General features: G+C 51.1%; 1 protein-coding gene across 10 annotated transcripts in view; it reads left to right on the top strand.

Annotated features, from left to right (window-relative positions):
* Positions 1 to 14,086, top strand: part of Gatad2a (GATA zinc finger domain containing 2A) — an 89,298-nt gene extending 75,212 nt beyond the window's left edge. For 4 of the 10 annotated variants that reach the window (XM_032918529.1, XM_032918530.1, XM_032918528.1 and 1 more), the window contains exons 3-12: positions 3,353 to 3,485; positions 3,589 to 3,720; positions 3,901 to 3,990; positions 4,901 to 5,041; positions 5,136 to 5,303; positions 6,697 to 6,976; positions 8,420 to 8,721; positions 9,377 to 9,451; positions 9,757 to 9,949; positions 11,147 to 14,086. In XM_032918529.1, coding sequence (XP_032774420.1) covers positions 3,353 to 3,485; positions 3,589 to 3,720; positions 3,901 to 3,990; positions 4,901 to 5,041; positions 5,136 to 5,303; positions 6,697 to 6,976; positions 8,420 to 8,721; positions 9,377 to 9,451; positions 9,757 to 9,949; positions 11,147 to 11,277 — 1,645 coding nt within the window. In that variant the 3' untranslated portion in view covers positions 11,278 to 14,086. The remainder of the gene's footprint in view (positions 1 to 3,352; positions 3,486 to 3,588; positions 3,721 to 3,900; positions 3,991 to 4,900; positions 5,042 to 5,135; positions 5,304 to 6,696; positions 6,977 to 8,419; positions 8,722 to 9,376; positions 9,452 to 9,756; positions 9,950 to 11,146) is intronic. The other 6 variants (XM_032918524.1, XM_032918523.1, XM_032918525.1 and 3 more) reach the window with 6 other exon arrangements.
* The last annotated feature ends 1,809 nt before the right edge of the window (positions 14,087 to 15,895 follow it).

The following is a 15,895-nucleotide window of genomic DNA, read 5'->3' as shown; positions in this document are numbered from 1 at the left end:
ATATTTTGTAGGTATATGTTTTGTGTACTTAAGTGCTATGTCTGTGAAGATAAGGTTGTGTTAGATCCTCTAGAACTGGGGTTGCAAACAATTATGAGCTGTAGTTTGGGTGCTGTGAACTGAACTCGTGTCTTTTTGCAATACTGATTTGTCCTCTTAACCACCGAGCCATTTCTCCAGTCCCTAGGGCCATTATTTCTTTATTGCGTCCATTCTGTTGCTGCCTGTTAACTTGTCTTCTGTCTTGTTTCTTGTGTATTCCAGTGGGTCATGACACTAAGGATAGAGCCACTATTTGTCATAGCCTGAGTCCCCACTGTACAGTGGGTACCAAGAAGATGTGGGTTTGAAGTCCCATTTGAAAACTCCCCACCCACCCACCCACCCCAGGCCAATTCCTCCATGAAGCTTCTTCCTCCCATCAGGCTGAGGGGCATGGATAGAAAATGAGCCCCTTCTCTGGTGTGGGACATCCCTGTGCAAGGAGGTTTAAAAACTCAGCCCCTTCTCCAGGACACTGCACACATCTCTGGTAGGAGCCTGGCTCAGCATAGGCAGGCAGGACCGGTTCACACAGCATCCAGATAAAGTTGTCCCAGACGGCCTGGCCATGCTCCAGAGGTCTGCATGCCACTCTCCATGCCTCTCTCCATTTTATTCTCTCTCCTACCTGTGGGTTTTGAAAGTCTTCTGCTGAAATCGCACCTGTGACTCTTGCGTGTGTTCTTGTTTCTAAGTTAAAAGCTGTCTAGAAAAGTACAGAGAATCTTGAAAATACTTGTGTTAAAAGCTGATCTTTGGAAAGCTTTTTCCGTTTGGAAGGGAGAGGAGGGGGGCTTGTGGTTTCTCAGTTTGTAAGAGATGAGCACAGGATATAGGATACAGGCCCAGTCCCCTGGAGGCTGCGCAGGAAGGGGAAAGTGGAGCCTCCATTTTCTGACAGCACCTGAACCCTTACCTCTTCTCAAAATGAAGGCTGTGTGTCACAAACCGGTTAGAACTGCCCGTTGCCATGGTTTTCACAGTGGAAGGCACAGTTAAAGGGTCACGTGACCACCGGGGAGGGAAATGCCTTTGTCACATGACTTTTTGGTGGCCTGATTAGCATAGAGGAAGTTCACTCCAGGCTGACTGCTGCTGGGATGCTGAGTGATACTGATAGCAGTGACATCATCTCTGAGACGAGTTATTGATTAGTTGGGGCCCAAGATAGGGTCAGAGAGCACAGTGGTCAGGGCTGCCTTCCAATGAAGCCTGAGCCCAGAATGGTCTCTGCCCCAGCCCTGCCCTCATCCCTCATGGAAATCTCAAATTTTATTAAGACAACTCAGAAAGATAGAAAAGAGATAAACCCCACAGTTGACTGCCCTTCAGTCTGCCCAGAAAGCCAGTTCTGAACTATAACTGTCCTAGGTGAGGCCTAGCTGTTTAGTCCAGTTGGGCACTCTCCTGGGCCAGTGCCACAGCCACAGCACTGGGCTGCGCCACAGTGTGCAGTTGGTGGCATGCACAGTCAGTAGACTGGAGTTGAAGCTGTCACAGGATTACCTTGAAACCTGACCTTGGGTGGGGGCCCCTGGCACTGTCATAGAGTGTTTTAAGAGACCTGAGGAAGATAGATGTCCAGATTTAAAAAAAAAAAACTTTTTAAAGAGATTTATGTATGTGTGTGTGTATGTGTGTATTTTTGTGCAACAGTGCTTTGCCTGTATGTATGTCTCTGTGAGGGTGGCTGCCCTGGAACTGGAAATTCAGAAAGCCGTGAGCTGAAAATCGAGCCCGGTTCTCTGGAAGAGCGGCCAGTACTTTAACTGTGGAGCCATCTTTCCAGCTCTCTCAGTTTTTTTTATTGATTTATGTGCATTGTTGTTTTGCCTGCTTATGTGTGTGCGTGAGGCTATTCAAATCCCTGGAACTTGAGTTACAGTGTGAGCTGTCATGTGGGTGCTGAGAATTGAGCCTAGGTTGTCTTAATCATAGAGCCGTTTCTCCAACCCCTCCAGGGTTCCTTTTACATGATTGGTTTCTGAAATGCCAAAGCCTAGCATTCAAGAACCTCCAGTTTCTGTAGACCCCAGTCTTGGCCCTTCAGACTTTGTCCTAACTCTTGGCCTGATGAGCAGGCAGCCACTGCCAAAAAGATCAGGCTGTGGTCAGTGTTTATGTATAGTGTCATGTAGGAACCGGGAAGCCAGAGGCAGCATCAGGCCGGTCAGCCTCTGTTCTCCCCGCCCCTACTCCGGCCCCCCATGCCTACTCTTTTTGAGAATACACCTGGCAGGAACCACTGGTGGGGACCCAGAGTCTCTTCAACCCAGTGACTCACCTCACTCTGCTCTAGCCCAAACCACAAAACCAGATCTGCACTGTGACTTCCACCTAATTTTATCCTGTCTCCTGTGTCCTAGTGCCACCTAGTGGACATGTTCTGAGCTGCTTTTCCACAAGGTACTTAGCAGGGATACACATCCAGGGGCAGTTTATACCTTGCTCTCTGTGGACAGTACTTTTTCTAGGACTTAATGCCTCCCTCTACCCTCCTGTTTTATTGCAACAGAGCAGATTGGTTTTAAGGATTTAGAAGCAACAAATGTGTATGCCCTTTAACACCCTTCACAAAGAGGGAAGTCTAATTTTAGGGTGCTCCTGTGTGGGTTAACTGATGTAGGCTGTGTTGGGCCAGCAGCTTAGAGACGGACTGGTCTTTAGCTGCTGTGGAAAGAGTGGTCAGTATGTGTGCAGGGTTGAAGACAGAGCCATCACGCTCTACAGACGGGAGCGTGGAGTCAGTGAGGAAAAGGCCTTTGAGTTTGAAAACTTGTAGGCACTGCAGCCACTTGCTATGTATGTCCTAGGTAGGGACGGCACAGCACAGCAAATGACCCCAGGTCCCCTTATGAGGTAGAAAGCAAAAGTTAACAGTATGCCATTGTGCTGTTCAGTCTTCTGGAGACTGTATGGGACTAGGTTAAGGGAGGGGAGGGCTTCCCATTGGTTAGCTCCCAGTGTGAATGGCTTTTGAGTGCAGATGTTCATCTACCCAGCACTCAGGGCTGAGACAACAGACCAAGATCTGAAGCTCTGTTTACCTGTGACAGAGCTCTGGGGTCAAGTAGCACTTTCTGAAGTATCCATGCTGCACCCGAGTACTCAAAGATGGAGCACCATCTGGTGTGGGTGGCCCTGATGACCAGTGATGATATCCATGATGCGGGTGGCAAGAGGAGGCCAGGAGTGATCGGGCACCTGGGATAGGCTGGCAGTGCCCGGTGCCATGCACCTACTGCTCTGTTGTAGTCTGGCCTGCCTGGTGCTCTATCCTGCTAAGCACCTGTTTCTCTCCATTTGACAGTGACATGAAGTCTGAGAAGAGACCTCCCTCGCCTGATGTGATTGTGCTCTCTGACAGCGAGCAGCCATCAAGCCCAAGGGTGAATGGCCTGACCACAGTGGCCTTGAAAGACACCAGCACTGAGGCGCTCTTGGTGAGCCTTTGCAGAGCCTGTGCCCATGCCCAGAAGCACAGCCACCGCGCTTTGCAGAGCTTCTGCTAAGGCTTTCCCCAATTTTGTGCTTTTGTTCTCATAGAAAAGCAGCCCAGAAGAGCGAGAACGGATGATCAAGCAGCTGAAGGAGGAATTGAGGCTAGAGGAAGCAAAGCTGGTCTTGTTGAAGAAGCTGCGACAGAGTCAAATACAGAAGGAAGCCACTGCCCAGAAGGTACTGTGCTCTTGCCTACCCCAGAGCCTCAGAGAGACTGGCCCAGGGCAAAGGCCCAACCCACAGGGTGCTGAGGCAAAAAGGGAGCAAGCAGGAAGTAATTTTAAGGGGGGGGTGGTATGTGTGTGCGTGTGACTATTCACACACCAACACCTGCTGATGCATCCTGTTATCTTGTAGCCTACAGCTTCCTCAGGGAGCACTGTGACCACCCCTCCCCCACTCGTGCGGGGTCCCCAGAACATTCCTGCTGGCAAGCCATCACTCCAGGTTAGTGTGCCTTTCTGCTTGTTGCCCAGCCAACCACTATTTACAGTCAGGCTGCTAAGCAGCCACAGCCCTTGGTCCTGTGGACTTCCTTCCAAGTAAGGTGGCATGGGGCTTCAACAGACTAAAGGACCAGACGGTCACATGTACCCCAAGTTACACCACTAAACTAGGCTACTATCGATGCCTCAGACTGGTCTGTGGTGATTGTTCAGTAAGACTGAAAGAATGGGTTTGGGGATTTAGCTCAGTGGTAGAGCGCAAGGCCCTGGGTTCGGTACTCAGCTCCAAAAGAATAAATAAAAAGACTGAAAGAATGGCTAGAATAGGGTTGGGGCTTTAGCTCAGTGGTAGAGCACTTGCCTAGCAAGCACAAGGCCCTGGGTTCGATCCTCAGCTCCGGGGGCGGGGGCGGGGGGAATGGCTAGAATAGGACAGGCACCCTTAGGTGGGCTTTTACTGAGGCCTCTGCCCACAGACTCTGGAGACTCTGTCACAATCTCATAATAACTTCCTCTGGGCTCCCATGATTCCTGGTATAGTAATGTATACAACAAATAGGCATTTTAGTTTATCTTGGGTTAATTGGCTTAAAACAAAAACCAACCTAGGACTGTGGCTTCATTGGTTGAATACCTGCCTCATGTTACAAAGCCCTGAGTTGAAGCCATATGCTCACCCCTTTAATAGCACACAGGAGGCAGAGGCAAGTGGATCTCTTGTCAGTTTGAAGCCAGCCTGGTCTACAGAGCTCCAGAACAGCTGGAGCTGTTACCCAGAGAAACCCCTGTCTCAAAAAACATCCCCACATAAAGTGCCTTAAACCTCTCATCTCAGCACTGAGGAGGTGAAGGAATTCCTCAGGGAAAGGAAAACTCATACAGACCTGGGCGGGCCTTGGTGTCTTTGACAGACCTCCTCCACTCGGATACCCGGCAGCATCATCCCACCACCACTGGTCCGCGGTGGGCAGCAGGTGTCTGCCAAACTGGGACCACAGGCCAGCTCTCAAGTAGTCATGCCACCACTTGTCAGGGGAGCCCAGGTGAGTCAGGTACGTGTGCTGGGGCAGGACCAAGGGCCCAGCCATTCTGTGGCCTGCCAAGGTTGGTTAGTCTGAGTGGTGTTTCTTATGCCCTATCTCCCAGCAGATTCACAACATCAGACAGCATTCCTCCACGGGGCCACCACCCCTCCTCCTGGCCCCCCGTGCCTCAGTGCCCAGCATGCAGATTCAGGGACAGAGGATCATCCAGCAGGGACTCATCCGGGTCGCCAATGTCCCCAACACCAGTCTGCTCGTCAATATCCCTCAGGTGAGGCCAGAACCTAGGTGGGAGGCAGGGGTGGGAGCAGGGACTGGAGGGGCCTTGAACCCCCTGAGGGTGGTGGTGCAGTTCTAGATGTGGAAATCACAAAGCATATTAGCCGTTAGCAGTTAGGAAGCTTTTGAGAAAGTGGGGACTACTTTAGGATGGGGAGACCACTAGAGGGACACCAGAGCCTTCAGAAGCCCGCCAGCCTTCAGAAAAGCCACTGCTGCAGCACCTCCCCCAGCTCCTGCTGACTTGCTCAGATCCTCTGGGCAGGCTAGGAGGACAGCATGTCACATTCTCCTACAGCACAGTTAGCTATTCTTAGCCATGTGTCCCTCCACCTCTATACAGAGCCTCTGAGACGGGGAGGGTCTGTCCCCACCCCTGGGTAGCAGGATGGGAAGAAAAGGGCTAGAGTTAGGAGTTTTGTCTGACAGATGAAATTACCCAGTCTGCAGGCCTTTTGCTGACGAGCCGAGTTCTTTCTTCCTTGTTTGTCACGTCCTGCCCTCCTCAGCCTTCCTTAGACAAGACAAGGCTGGATTCTGGACAGCTCTGACAAAGGGTGTTTGCCTGTGTTTAGGTCCAGCTCTAGTGCACAATGACTGTCTCTGGCACCTCCTTGGAAGGGCGTGTCCCAGCTGAAACAAAAGGCCTAGAGAGCGAGCAACAGCGCATAGCACCCGTGTCCCACCTCTGCTATGTTCACTATGCCACCAGGGAGCTCTGCTAGTGACAGAGCCAGGGTCCTGGCTAGTCACACAGTGGAGATCTGAGCTGGGTCCCATGCTAAGTGGGGCCTTAGCATCTAGAGCCCTGCAGAGTAGTGTTTTGGGGCTTTTGGTAACTTCATCCAGGGAAAGAGCGTACAGTCCTCTTTGTATCTTCTGGAGGGAGATCATGACAATCCCCACAACGAGACCACTGAAATGGTCAACCTTGGTTTCAGGAATGCAGTGGTGGGTGGGTGGAGACACAAGATAATGGAGCTATGAAGCTAGTGTGGTGAGGACGGAACAGGAACTGTTTCCCTGTGGGCCTGTGCACACTCAGAACTTCTAGAAGCAGCACTCTGGGTATGGACCTCACAGCTTCCCATCCAGGCTGGGTGCACAAAACCTGAGTGGCCTGGTCCTGTCCTAGGCTTGGCTTTATCCTTATCTCCTTGTTCCTGCAGCCATGGATCTATGTGGGGACAGGCCACAGGTTTGTTTTTGAGACAGTGTCTTACTATAGCCCAGGTTCAAACTCTAGCTCTGCCTCCTAGAGCTGGGATTAAAGGATGGACTGCCATACCCAACTCCAATTCTAATCCTATAAGGATTCCAGTGTGCATCTGGGATGGAGCCTGCTTTAGGTGCTGCTCTCAGCCTCCCCTGGTTGTCTTCCACAGCCTACGGCAGCCTCACTGAAGGGGACAACAGTTGGCTCTGCTCAGGCAAACTCTACTCCCAGCAGTGTGGCTTCTGTGGTTGCCTCTGCTGAGTCCCCAGCTAGCCGGCAGGCTGCTGCCAAGCTAGCGCTGCGCAAGCAGTTGGAGAAGACACTGCTGGAGATCCCCCCACCCAAGCCCCCTGCTCCGGAGATGAACTTCTTGCCCAGTGCTGCCAACAATGAATTCATCTATCTGGTCGGCTTGGAGGAAGTGGTGCAGAACCTGCTGGAGACGCAAGGTGAGTAGATGGCCTCACCTTGCACTACAGCCTCTGGGGAGACACAGTTCTGCTGTGAAGTCAGTCCCCAGTGTGGGTAGGGGTGAGGTGGAATAACTGCTGCAGGAAACTGACCCTTGCATGAGCATGGGTTATGAAGGCAGAGGTTTTCAAAGCTTGGGCCAGGTTTCTTTACTATCATTGGGGATGATGCAGATAGGACATCTGCAGGACCCCGTTGAAGTAGCAAGAGAAGGGAAAGAGTGTGGGTGACCCAGACACAGGCCAAGCATCTTGGTGTTGAGCTGGAGAGCAAGTTAGTGGTGGTCGGACTCACCTCCTTCCTCAAGTGACTATGTCAGATACCATGAGCAGAAAAGGTGAACATGACTACATCCAGGGAATCTTGGCCCCTTGACTGTGGTCCTTAGTGCTGCTTCACACACAGGTGTGAGGGGCAGAGTGCACACAGAAGGACTTCTGTTCACTCCAAAGTGCAGAGAGGAAAGTGTTGGTAGGAGCATGCACATCTCTGCCATTGCCTCCCTTGATCTGGGTTGTTCAGTGTCTGCTCCAGACTTCCAGGACCCCCCAGCCCCACACACTCGAGTTAGGGCCACACCTAGCTGCAGCGTAGGGCACTGTGGCCCAGTCTGAGGTTTGCATACTCCTTCCTTCAGTAACTTTCTGCAGCATTCCTGGAGCATAGCACTGCTGAACAACCCACTCTGTGGCATGATGCTAGTAACCTGTGTCTCTCGGGGTGCCGGGAGAGACAGACTAGGTGTGCATTGCTGGGAAGCCTGGGTGCTTGCATTCTGTAGTAAGGTGACATTGAACAAAGAACTGCTGGAGAGGTGCCCACTCATGAAGAGCACTAAGTGCATGCAAGTTCTGGATTCCCTCCCCAACAGGAGGCTAGTATCTGCCTATGGAATACCAGCAGTTTGCTCTGACAGCCTGTCACTGGGGTCAGGTTTCCTCTCCTGTTGCTCTGTACCAAAGCACTGGCCCAGGGCAGGTCCAGTCTAGTCCATACCCTTATTCAGTGTTGATGTGCACAGGAAAGGTTCGGTCAGGGCTGTAGACAGTTGGTACGACTACTGTATCTTAGCTCTGGGGCCTCCCCAGAGTCCTGTCTGCAAAGTCCCTCAGTCTGCGTTTGTCCTTCTGCCCCATCCATGCTATGGCCTGCAGTGAGGCCCAGAGTATCTGTCAGCAACTCCGTAATGCAGCTGCTCCTGGGGCCCAGACCTAGTTCTATTGCCAGTCACATGATGACGAAGTTACTTGTCTTCAGGGTTTGGGTATCATATCCCCAAGGAGAGGGAGTGAATACTCACTTGCCCACAGGCCCTTGCAGGGTGACTGATTCCTTTAGCACCTGTGTTAGTGCATGGCAAGGCCAAGGTGACCTTTAAGAGTCCCGGGATGCTTGGCCACAGCCTTCTCCATCTATTGCAGCGGGCAGGATTTCTGCCACCTCAGCTGCTGCCGTGTTATCCCGGGAGCCTTACATGTGTGTGCAGTGTAAGACAGACTTCACATGCCGCTGGCGAGAGAAGGGTGGAGCTGTCATGTGTGAGAACTGCATGACATCCAACCAAAAGAAGGCACTAAAAGTGGAGCACACCAGTCGCCTGAAGGCCGCCTTCGTGAAGGCGCTACAACAAGAGCAGGAGATGGAGCAGCGACTGCTGCAGCAGGGCGTGGGCACCGCCAGCATCAAGGCTGAGACTGCAGCTCCACATCCCTCGCTGAAGCAGGTGAGAGCTGAAGCTCTTGCCATCCCTAGATGGCAGGATGTTCCGGAGGCGCCCCCTTCCGCCCACCCGCCTGGTGGTTAACTGCAGGCTAAATTGCACTTACTGCTGGCATTTGGCAGCCAAAACACTAATTTGCAGTTTCTTTAGATTTTGTAGCTTTCACCCCCAGTGCACTGGCAAGTTCTTCCGTGTAAAATGACTGCCGAAAACCTAGCTGGAGCACCCTGGCTAGCTGGAGGAGAGTGGTGCGAGACCCATTCTCCAGAACCTGCTTCTCCTTACACCAAGTGGGTCTGAACCCACCCTCCTCTTTTTCTTCCTTTTCTTTTTTCACACAGGGTCTCCCCATGTAGCTCCAGCTGTCCTGGAACACACCATGTAGACCATGTTGGCCTAGAACTCACAGAGACCCACGTGCCTCTGCCTCTTGAGTGCTTGGATTAAGGTTTCCACCACCATACCCAGTGCCTGGCTCCTTTTTGTGGTTTCTGTCTGATCACACATTGTACCTCACAAACACACACACACTCTCCTGCAGTATGTGGAACCAGCGGGTGTTGGCACTGTCACCATGGCCAGGTCTAATAGGGTACCCTCAGCCAGTTTGGATTAGTGTCAGACCTTGCTGACATACCTTTCAATCCCATTTGTATAGGTCATAAAGCCCCGACGTAAGTTGGCGTTCCGCTCAGGAGAGGCCCGTGACTGGAATAACGGGTCCGTACTACAGGTCAGAACCCGGCCAGGGCCTCGCCCAGCTGCAGACTCGACTGTAGTTACCAGCTCTGGGTGTGCTCGTGCTCTTACTCGCTTTCATGCTTTCATTCGAGATCTCCTCTCACCTCTTCACAGACCTCCCCTGACTAGCTCCTCCTTTCCCTCTTTATCTATCCCCTAGTGTAACTCACATGGCCGTTTTGACTTTGGACTCTAAGGACCCAAGTGGGTGGGAAGAGGTCAGCCAGACAAGGAGAGACTACTCGTAACCTACCCACCCCTGCCTACCATAAGCCCGGTTCTTTTTCACTTCCGTAGACTTCCAGCCAGCTGTCCCGGGGTTCAGCCACAACACCTCGTGGTGTTCTACACACTTTCAGCCAGTCACCCAAACTGCAGAACGCAGCCTCAGCTACGGCCCTGGTAAGCAGGACTGGCAGACATTCCGAGAGAGTCGTGGGCACCAGCAAGGGCACCGCCTCCAACTGGAAAAAGACACCTCTGAGCACAGGTACACCTCTGCCTCTATGGGGACCCATTGCCACTAGGCCACCTTTCCTTGTTTGTGAGATGCAGTCTGACACAGTTTCCCAACAGCCTCCTCCTCAATCTTAATAAGGGCATCAAAAGTAGTACAGAGAGTCTGCATCCTCTACCCTTCCTGAGAGCACAGCCTCTTGCTCCCATCTTGAGGCAAGTGACACTCTAGTAGAAGGGCTTTTTTTTTTTTTTTTTTTAAATAAAAAAAAAGAAGGGCTTGGCTCATGGCTTCCTTTTAGCCTGTCTCACATGCCCCTTAACCCCACCCACCTCAACCCTTTCTAGCAGCTAGTGGTGCTTTGCTGCCCTGCCCTAGAGCTTAGGGATACCAGCTGCCAGCCTTGGCCCATATCTCTTCTTGGCCTTCTCTCTGTGCAGACCAGAGAAGAACCATGAACCCAGAAAGGGTGAGCTGTGCTGGGTGTTAGTGGAACAGTGTGATGCCATCCTCAGCATAGGAATCCCTGCAGGGGCTCCTAGTCCCTAACTCTAGTGTCCTGTAGCCCACTGTATTGGGCTCAGCGTTCCTTGCAGCCTGTGGGAAAAACAGCTGGAGGCATGGGTATGTGGCAGCGAGAGTCAAAAGCCAGGGAAAGCCTGAGCAGGCAGTGTGGTAGGAGTGGCACAGGGGTCTGGGCGCACCTGGCATGTTCACGACACAGAGCCAAGAACTAGTGGGCTTGCCTGAGCTGGACGTACCTGGAGTTTGTAAGTAGGAGAGCAGACACAGTGATACTCAGCTTTTGTCCCTGCTACTCGGGAAGCTGAGGCAGGAGGATCACTCTAACCCAAGAGTTTGAGACAAGCCTGGGCAGTGTAGGAATTGCTGTTGAATTAGAGAGGAGTTCAAGAGGAGTTAGCCCATATGTGCCCTCACCTCACATTTGTATGCTGTCAGCCATGAGGGAGAATTTCTCTTCAGAGTCCTACTGTTCCATGAAGCTCTATGCATTGATGCAAGAGCCCTTGTATGAATTTACCGATCTCTTAGCACTCAGCCCAACCACTGATCACCTCAGTAGGGTCTGGGATTGGGGGCAGCGTGGAGGTCTGTGGGACATGATCCTGCTCCTGGGTCCACTGGGTATGTGCTGAGACAGCTGAGTCTAGGCTGTATCCAGGGCCTTACCTCGCTGGTTCACCACTGCCCATTACTGCTCTGTTGCAGGTGGGACCCTTGCCTTCGTCAGCCCAAGCTTGGCAGTGCACAAGAGCTCCTCGGCCGTGGACCGACAGCGAGAATACCTCCTGGACATGATTCCTCCACGCTCCATCCCCCAATCAGCCACATGGAAATAGTGGGAGCCGGCCCAGCCGAGGACAGGCCCTCTGCTCTCCCGAGGCCCTTGGTCTAGGACACGCAGACTACCCTCCTAGCAAGTTGCCTGAGACAGCTCAGGCCTTGGCTCTTGCCTTGTTGTGGCCAGGAGAGTGCCACCATGGTGCCCAGGATCAGAACCAGGGACCTTCCCTATGGGCCTTCTCCTTCCTTTTTGCCTTTAGTTTGCCCGACACCAGCAGAAACTCGGACCTTGGGGCCAGCTCTGCCTGGCCAGCGTGGGTGGGAGCTCACCCTGGACACTGTGACACACCCGGGCCAGACTGGCACCGGGGGCTCCCGAAGTTGAGCCGGGATTTCGTTTTCTTTTGGCTTTTCCCATCTTAGCTCCCCAGTCTCTGCCTCTTCATGGCCATCTATAGGTTGAAGTTTGGGTTTTATTGGGTTTTTTGTTTTTGTTTTTTTTTATAATCACCTCATAATGATGATGGAATTAAAGTGAACTGCATAGACCCAGGGTCATGGTTGTGCACAGTGCAGTCTGGCAGGCTCTACCCCAGAGGATGCTCAGAGTGGCAGCAGCAGAGATGGCAGGTGCCACCCTGGCTCTGGTCGTGTCTGTTGCTGCTCACTGCAGTCCCTGGCTTCCACACTTAGCAGAATGAACCGCAGCCCAGATCTGTCTGACATCCAGAGGCTCCAGAGGGATGCTGGGGTCCGCCATGCTGGAGTCAGAGCTGACTGCTGGCTGGGAGGCTGCTGGGTTACTTTTCGTGGTTTATTTTATTAAAAATTTCTATCCTTTTTCTCTTCATTTTGATGGACACAATCTCAAGATGCCCATGCCTGCCAAGAGGCATCCAAGTAGGGCCCAGCCAGAACCCTTAGGTCTGGAGTCAGCAGGGCTTACTCCCTCTTAGTCCACAGGGATGTCTGAAAGGGCTGAGTCTACTTTTGTTCTGTTTTGTTTCCTTCTCCCTCCACTCTTAACAATGGGTTCCATGGTGAAAGGCAGAAGCAGCTCTGTGTCCAGCACGCACGGTGCGGCCTTCTGCTCATGTGATTGGTCGCCGTCGTTTCCCCATCCAGCCCTGGTTTCCCTTGACACAATACAGTTAGGGACTTTAATTTAAACCCTTGTTCTGCAGACCATCGCCCTCTGCAGACATGCCCCTGCCTCCTCCTAATAAAGGCTCATTTAACTCCGTGATCACTTGTGTGGAAATCCTCCATCTTTAGAAATCATTTGGACATGTGGGCGTTCTGAGTTTTTGGAAGACCCTTTTGTTGTGTGATACCCAAGTTGCTCAGTACTTTTGAAGTGTGTCACTTCCCAGGGTGGATTTGGGGGAATTAACAGAAGTTGACTTTTTAAGGGGGGTTGTTTTTACACCAAAAAAAATATGAAAATATATGCAAGCATTTCTTCAATCCTTGAGTATTTTTGTGCCTGGCAAGTTAGTTCCTGTTATCTACACTTCCTGAGTGGCTGAGCCTCTGGTCAGCAATTTAGGCTAAAGCCTTCTGGCTCCGTGGAACAGCAACACTGGGTGGCTTCCCTCAGCCAGAAGTCCTCATCCCTGTGCAGTCACTGATGAGACCAAGTCACCTAGAACTGGATGCAGACCTTCCCTTGAGTTGATGGTCTGACTGAGAGCTCTATTGTCCTGGTGCATTTGTGACCTCCCTACCCCTCAGTTTCCCAAGTCTAATGACTTCTGCCAATCACGACATCCACCTGTCATCTAACGTTCGTGGGTCAAGTTTATGCACCTCACAAAGAACAGACCTCTGTCTGTGGGTCACACTAAACAGGATGACAGGCTGTGGTGAAGGTCTCTGAGGAGGGCTGGAGTGAGGTGCCTTAGCTTACTTGAAAGTGCTGCCCATTCCTCTGTGCCACACTGGCCTAAGCAGCAAGCCCTCAAGATGATCAGTCTGGGGACTGGGCCGGGAGGACCAGGTATTTAGGGTAGAAAGCTGCCACCCCCACTGAAACTGGCTGTAGTCCCTACCCTGAGTGGTCTGTGTCCTGGGCTTCTTGAAACTCCCTAGAGGTAGACTGGCCTCTGCTTCCCGAGTGCTGGGATTAATGGCTTGCACCTCCATACCTGGCTTGTAACTTTCCTGTCTATCCCTGGGGAGGTGAAGATGGAGGTGATGGTTCCTACTTCATCGATTTCCCAAAGGCAATCACAAATATCAGTGGCTCTCGTCAGCAAGGTCACAGGCAACCCCATTTCCTCCACTCATTTCGGGGACAGGTTTGAAGGAGCCAAGCGTAAGACACACCTGTGTCTGTTTAACCACCCCTAGGTGCTTGGTGTCCAGAACGTGGAAACATCAGGAACCAGGCTTTTGCCAGATGTGTGACCTAGGGTTGTTGGGATGTTGGTCTTATGGGCAGACTCCCGACCTAACTTCCCCTCCTCCCCACCACCTCAGGGAAAGCAGAAGCTTGCCCTAGGCAGTAATAAGGGTTTTAAGTACTGGCTGTAACACACCTCTATGCTACAGTCTCACAGCCTGAGTGCTGTTTAGGGGATGGGTGGTCCTCATCATTCTGAATGATGTCAGCCTGAAGACCTTGGACTGTTTCCAAAAGGTGGTCAGTTTTATAATCCTCAGTGTTTAACAGTTACACTAGTACAAGGTATGGGGGTTGGGGCAGTTGCTACTTGTATTTATTGTGACTGAACCTATGACAATACATGTTTTTAAAGTGTGCCACCACAACTGGAATAGATGTTCCAATAATGAGCTGAAATTGGTAGCCACCATGTCATGGGGAAGTCGGAAACCTGAAGGACAATAAAGAAATGGACCAAATGTCAGCTGTATTGTTCCTTAATTTCCTTGGGCTCCAGTGTTTTGTCCCAGCTTCCAGTTTCCTTACATTGGAAGAGTGAAAGGTGGGGTGCACATGCCTTTTGAGAATGGCACCCCTCCACTCTGATCTCTGTAGCATCATATTTAACTTCAGCAGGCAGAGGATTCAGGTAAGAATCTCAAGAGTTCAGCCCATCTGAGGTCACACAGGCCTCTATTCAGGCCTGTGGGGCTTTGCTGTTGCAATGTTCTCAGCCCAGACAGCCGTGGGCTCATTCCACAGTCAGGTCTGCATCCACTTGAGATGCTCAGTTTTATATGGGTTTATTTTGAGGCAGGATCTGATATAACCCAGGTTGCTTGTGAACTGACCTCTACCTCCCAAGTGTGGGGATTATAGGCATCCAGCACCATTGGAAATATTTTTCTTTAAAGAAGCTGATGACTAGAGATGGCTAAGTGCTGGCTGCTCTTCCACAGGACACAGGTTCTAGTCTAGCACCAAATTAGCAGCTCACATCACAATCATCTGGAACTCCAGTCTCAGGAAGTTTGATACTCCATAGGCTCTGTACACGCATAGCACACAGACATACATGCAAACAAAACACTCCTAACATAATAAAATTAAGCCTGGCCTGGTGGTATACCACCTTTAACCTAGCACTTAGGAAGCAGAAGTATGTGAGTTTAAGGCTAACAGTCTACAAAGTGAATTCCAAAACAGGGCTACAAATACTATCTCAATCAAAAGACAAGATGTGTATGAGTATCTTGCCTGCAATGTGTCGGGTATGCCTCTGAGCCACCCTTAGCACACTCCGCCAGGGTGTGTCGGGGAGAAGGGGGCGGGGAGTCAGACGCTCAAGCTATAGTTCATGTTTGTCATCCCAACACCCAGGGGACTAAAGCACAAAGCTGGTGATTTCTAAACCATTCAGAGCTGTGAAACTGAGTGTTCTGTTCAGCAAGGGCCTTCCTTAGTCTGGCTGACCTGGAATTCCTTCATCCTGCTACCTCTGCCCCTCAGATGGTGTGACTATTGGTGCACCCAAAATGTGTGTAGTGCCACAATGCTTGGTTGAAAAAGCTATTAAATTGATGCCAGATGTAGTGACGCACACCTTTAATCCCAGTGCTCAGGAGGCAGGTGGTTCTGTGTTCAAGGCTAATCTGGTTCACATAGCTCTAGGCCAGCTAAGCTTACATAGACCAGGTCAAAAAAAAAAAAAATTAGAAATAGGATCTTACTGTGTAGCCCTGGCTAACATGGAACTTTATGTAGACCAGGCTAGCCTCTATTACTTAGGTATCTGCCTGCCTCTGACTCCTCAATGCTTGGGGTCACTACTAGGAGGACCATACCCAGCCTTTTAACTTTTTTGTGTATGGATATTTTCCTGCATGTATGCCTTTGTACTGTATGTATGCCTGATACCCAAAGAGAGGGTTAGATCCTGTAGAAACGGAGTTACAGTTGTGAGCCACCATGTGGGTGTTAGGACTGAACTCAGCTTCTCTGTACTTTTATCTACTGAGCCATGTCAGGCCCAGCAATCCCCCTGCCTTTTAAGATTTTAATTTGTATTTGTGTGCATAGGTATGTGTCTGTGTAAATGTATATACCAAGTGTGTGTGGTGCCTGTGGGGACCAAAAGAGGGTGACATTCCCTGGAGCTGCAGTTACAGGCTATTGTGAACTATCCAACAGGAGTGTTGGGACTGAATTCAGGTCTTTTGGAAAAAATGAGGGTTCTCTTTACTGAACTAACACTCTCTCTCTCTCTCTCTCTCTCTCTCTCTCTCTCC

The sequence above is a fragment of the Rattus rattus genome, chromosome 13 (genome assembly GCF_011064425.1).
Source record: "Rattus rattus isolate New Zealand chromosome 13, Rrattus_CSIRO_v1, whole genome shotgun sequence".
NCBI lineage: Eukaryota > Metazoa > Chordata > Mammalia > Rodentia > Muridae > Rattus > Rattus rattus.
The sequence above is the reverse complement of the archived record's forward strand: the minus strand, read 5'-3'. Positions and strand labels throughout refer to the sequence as shown.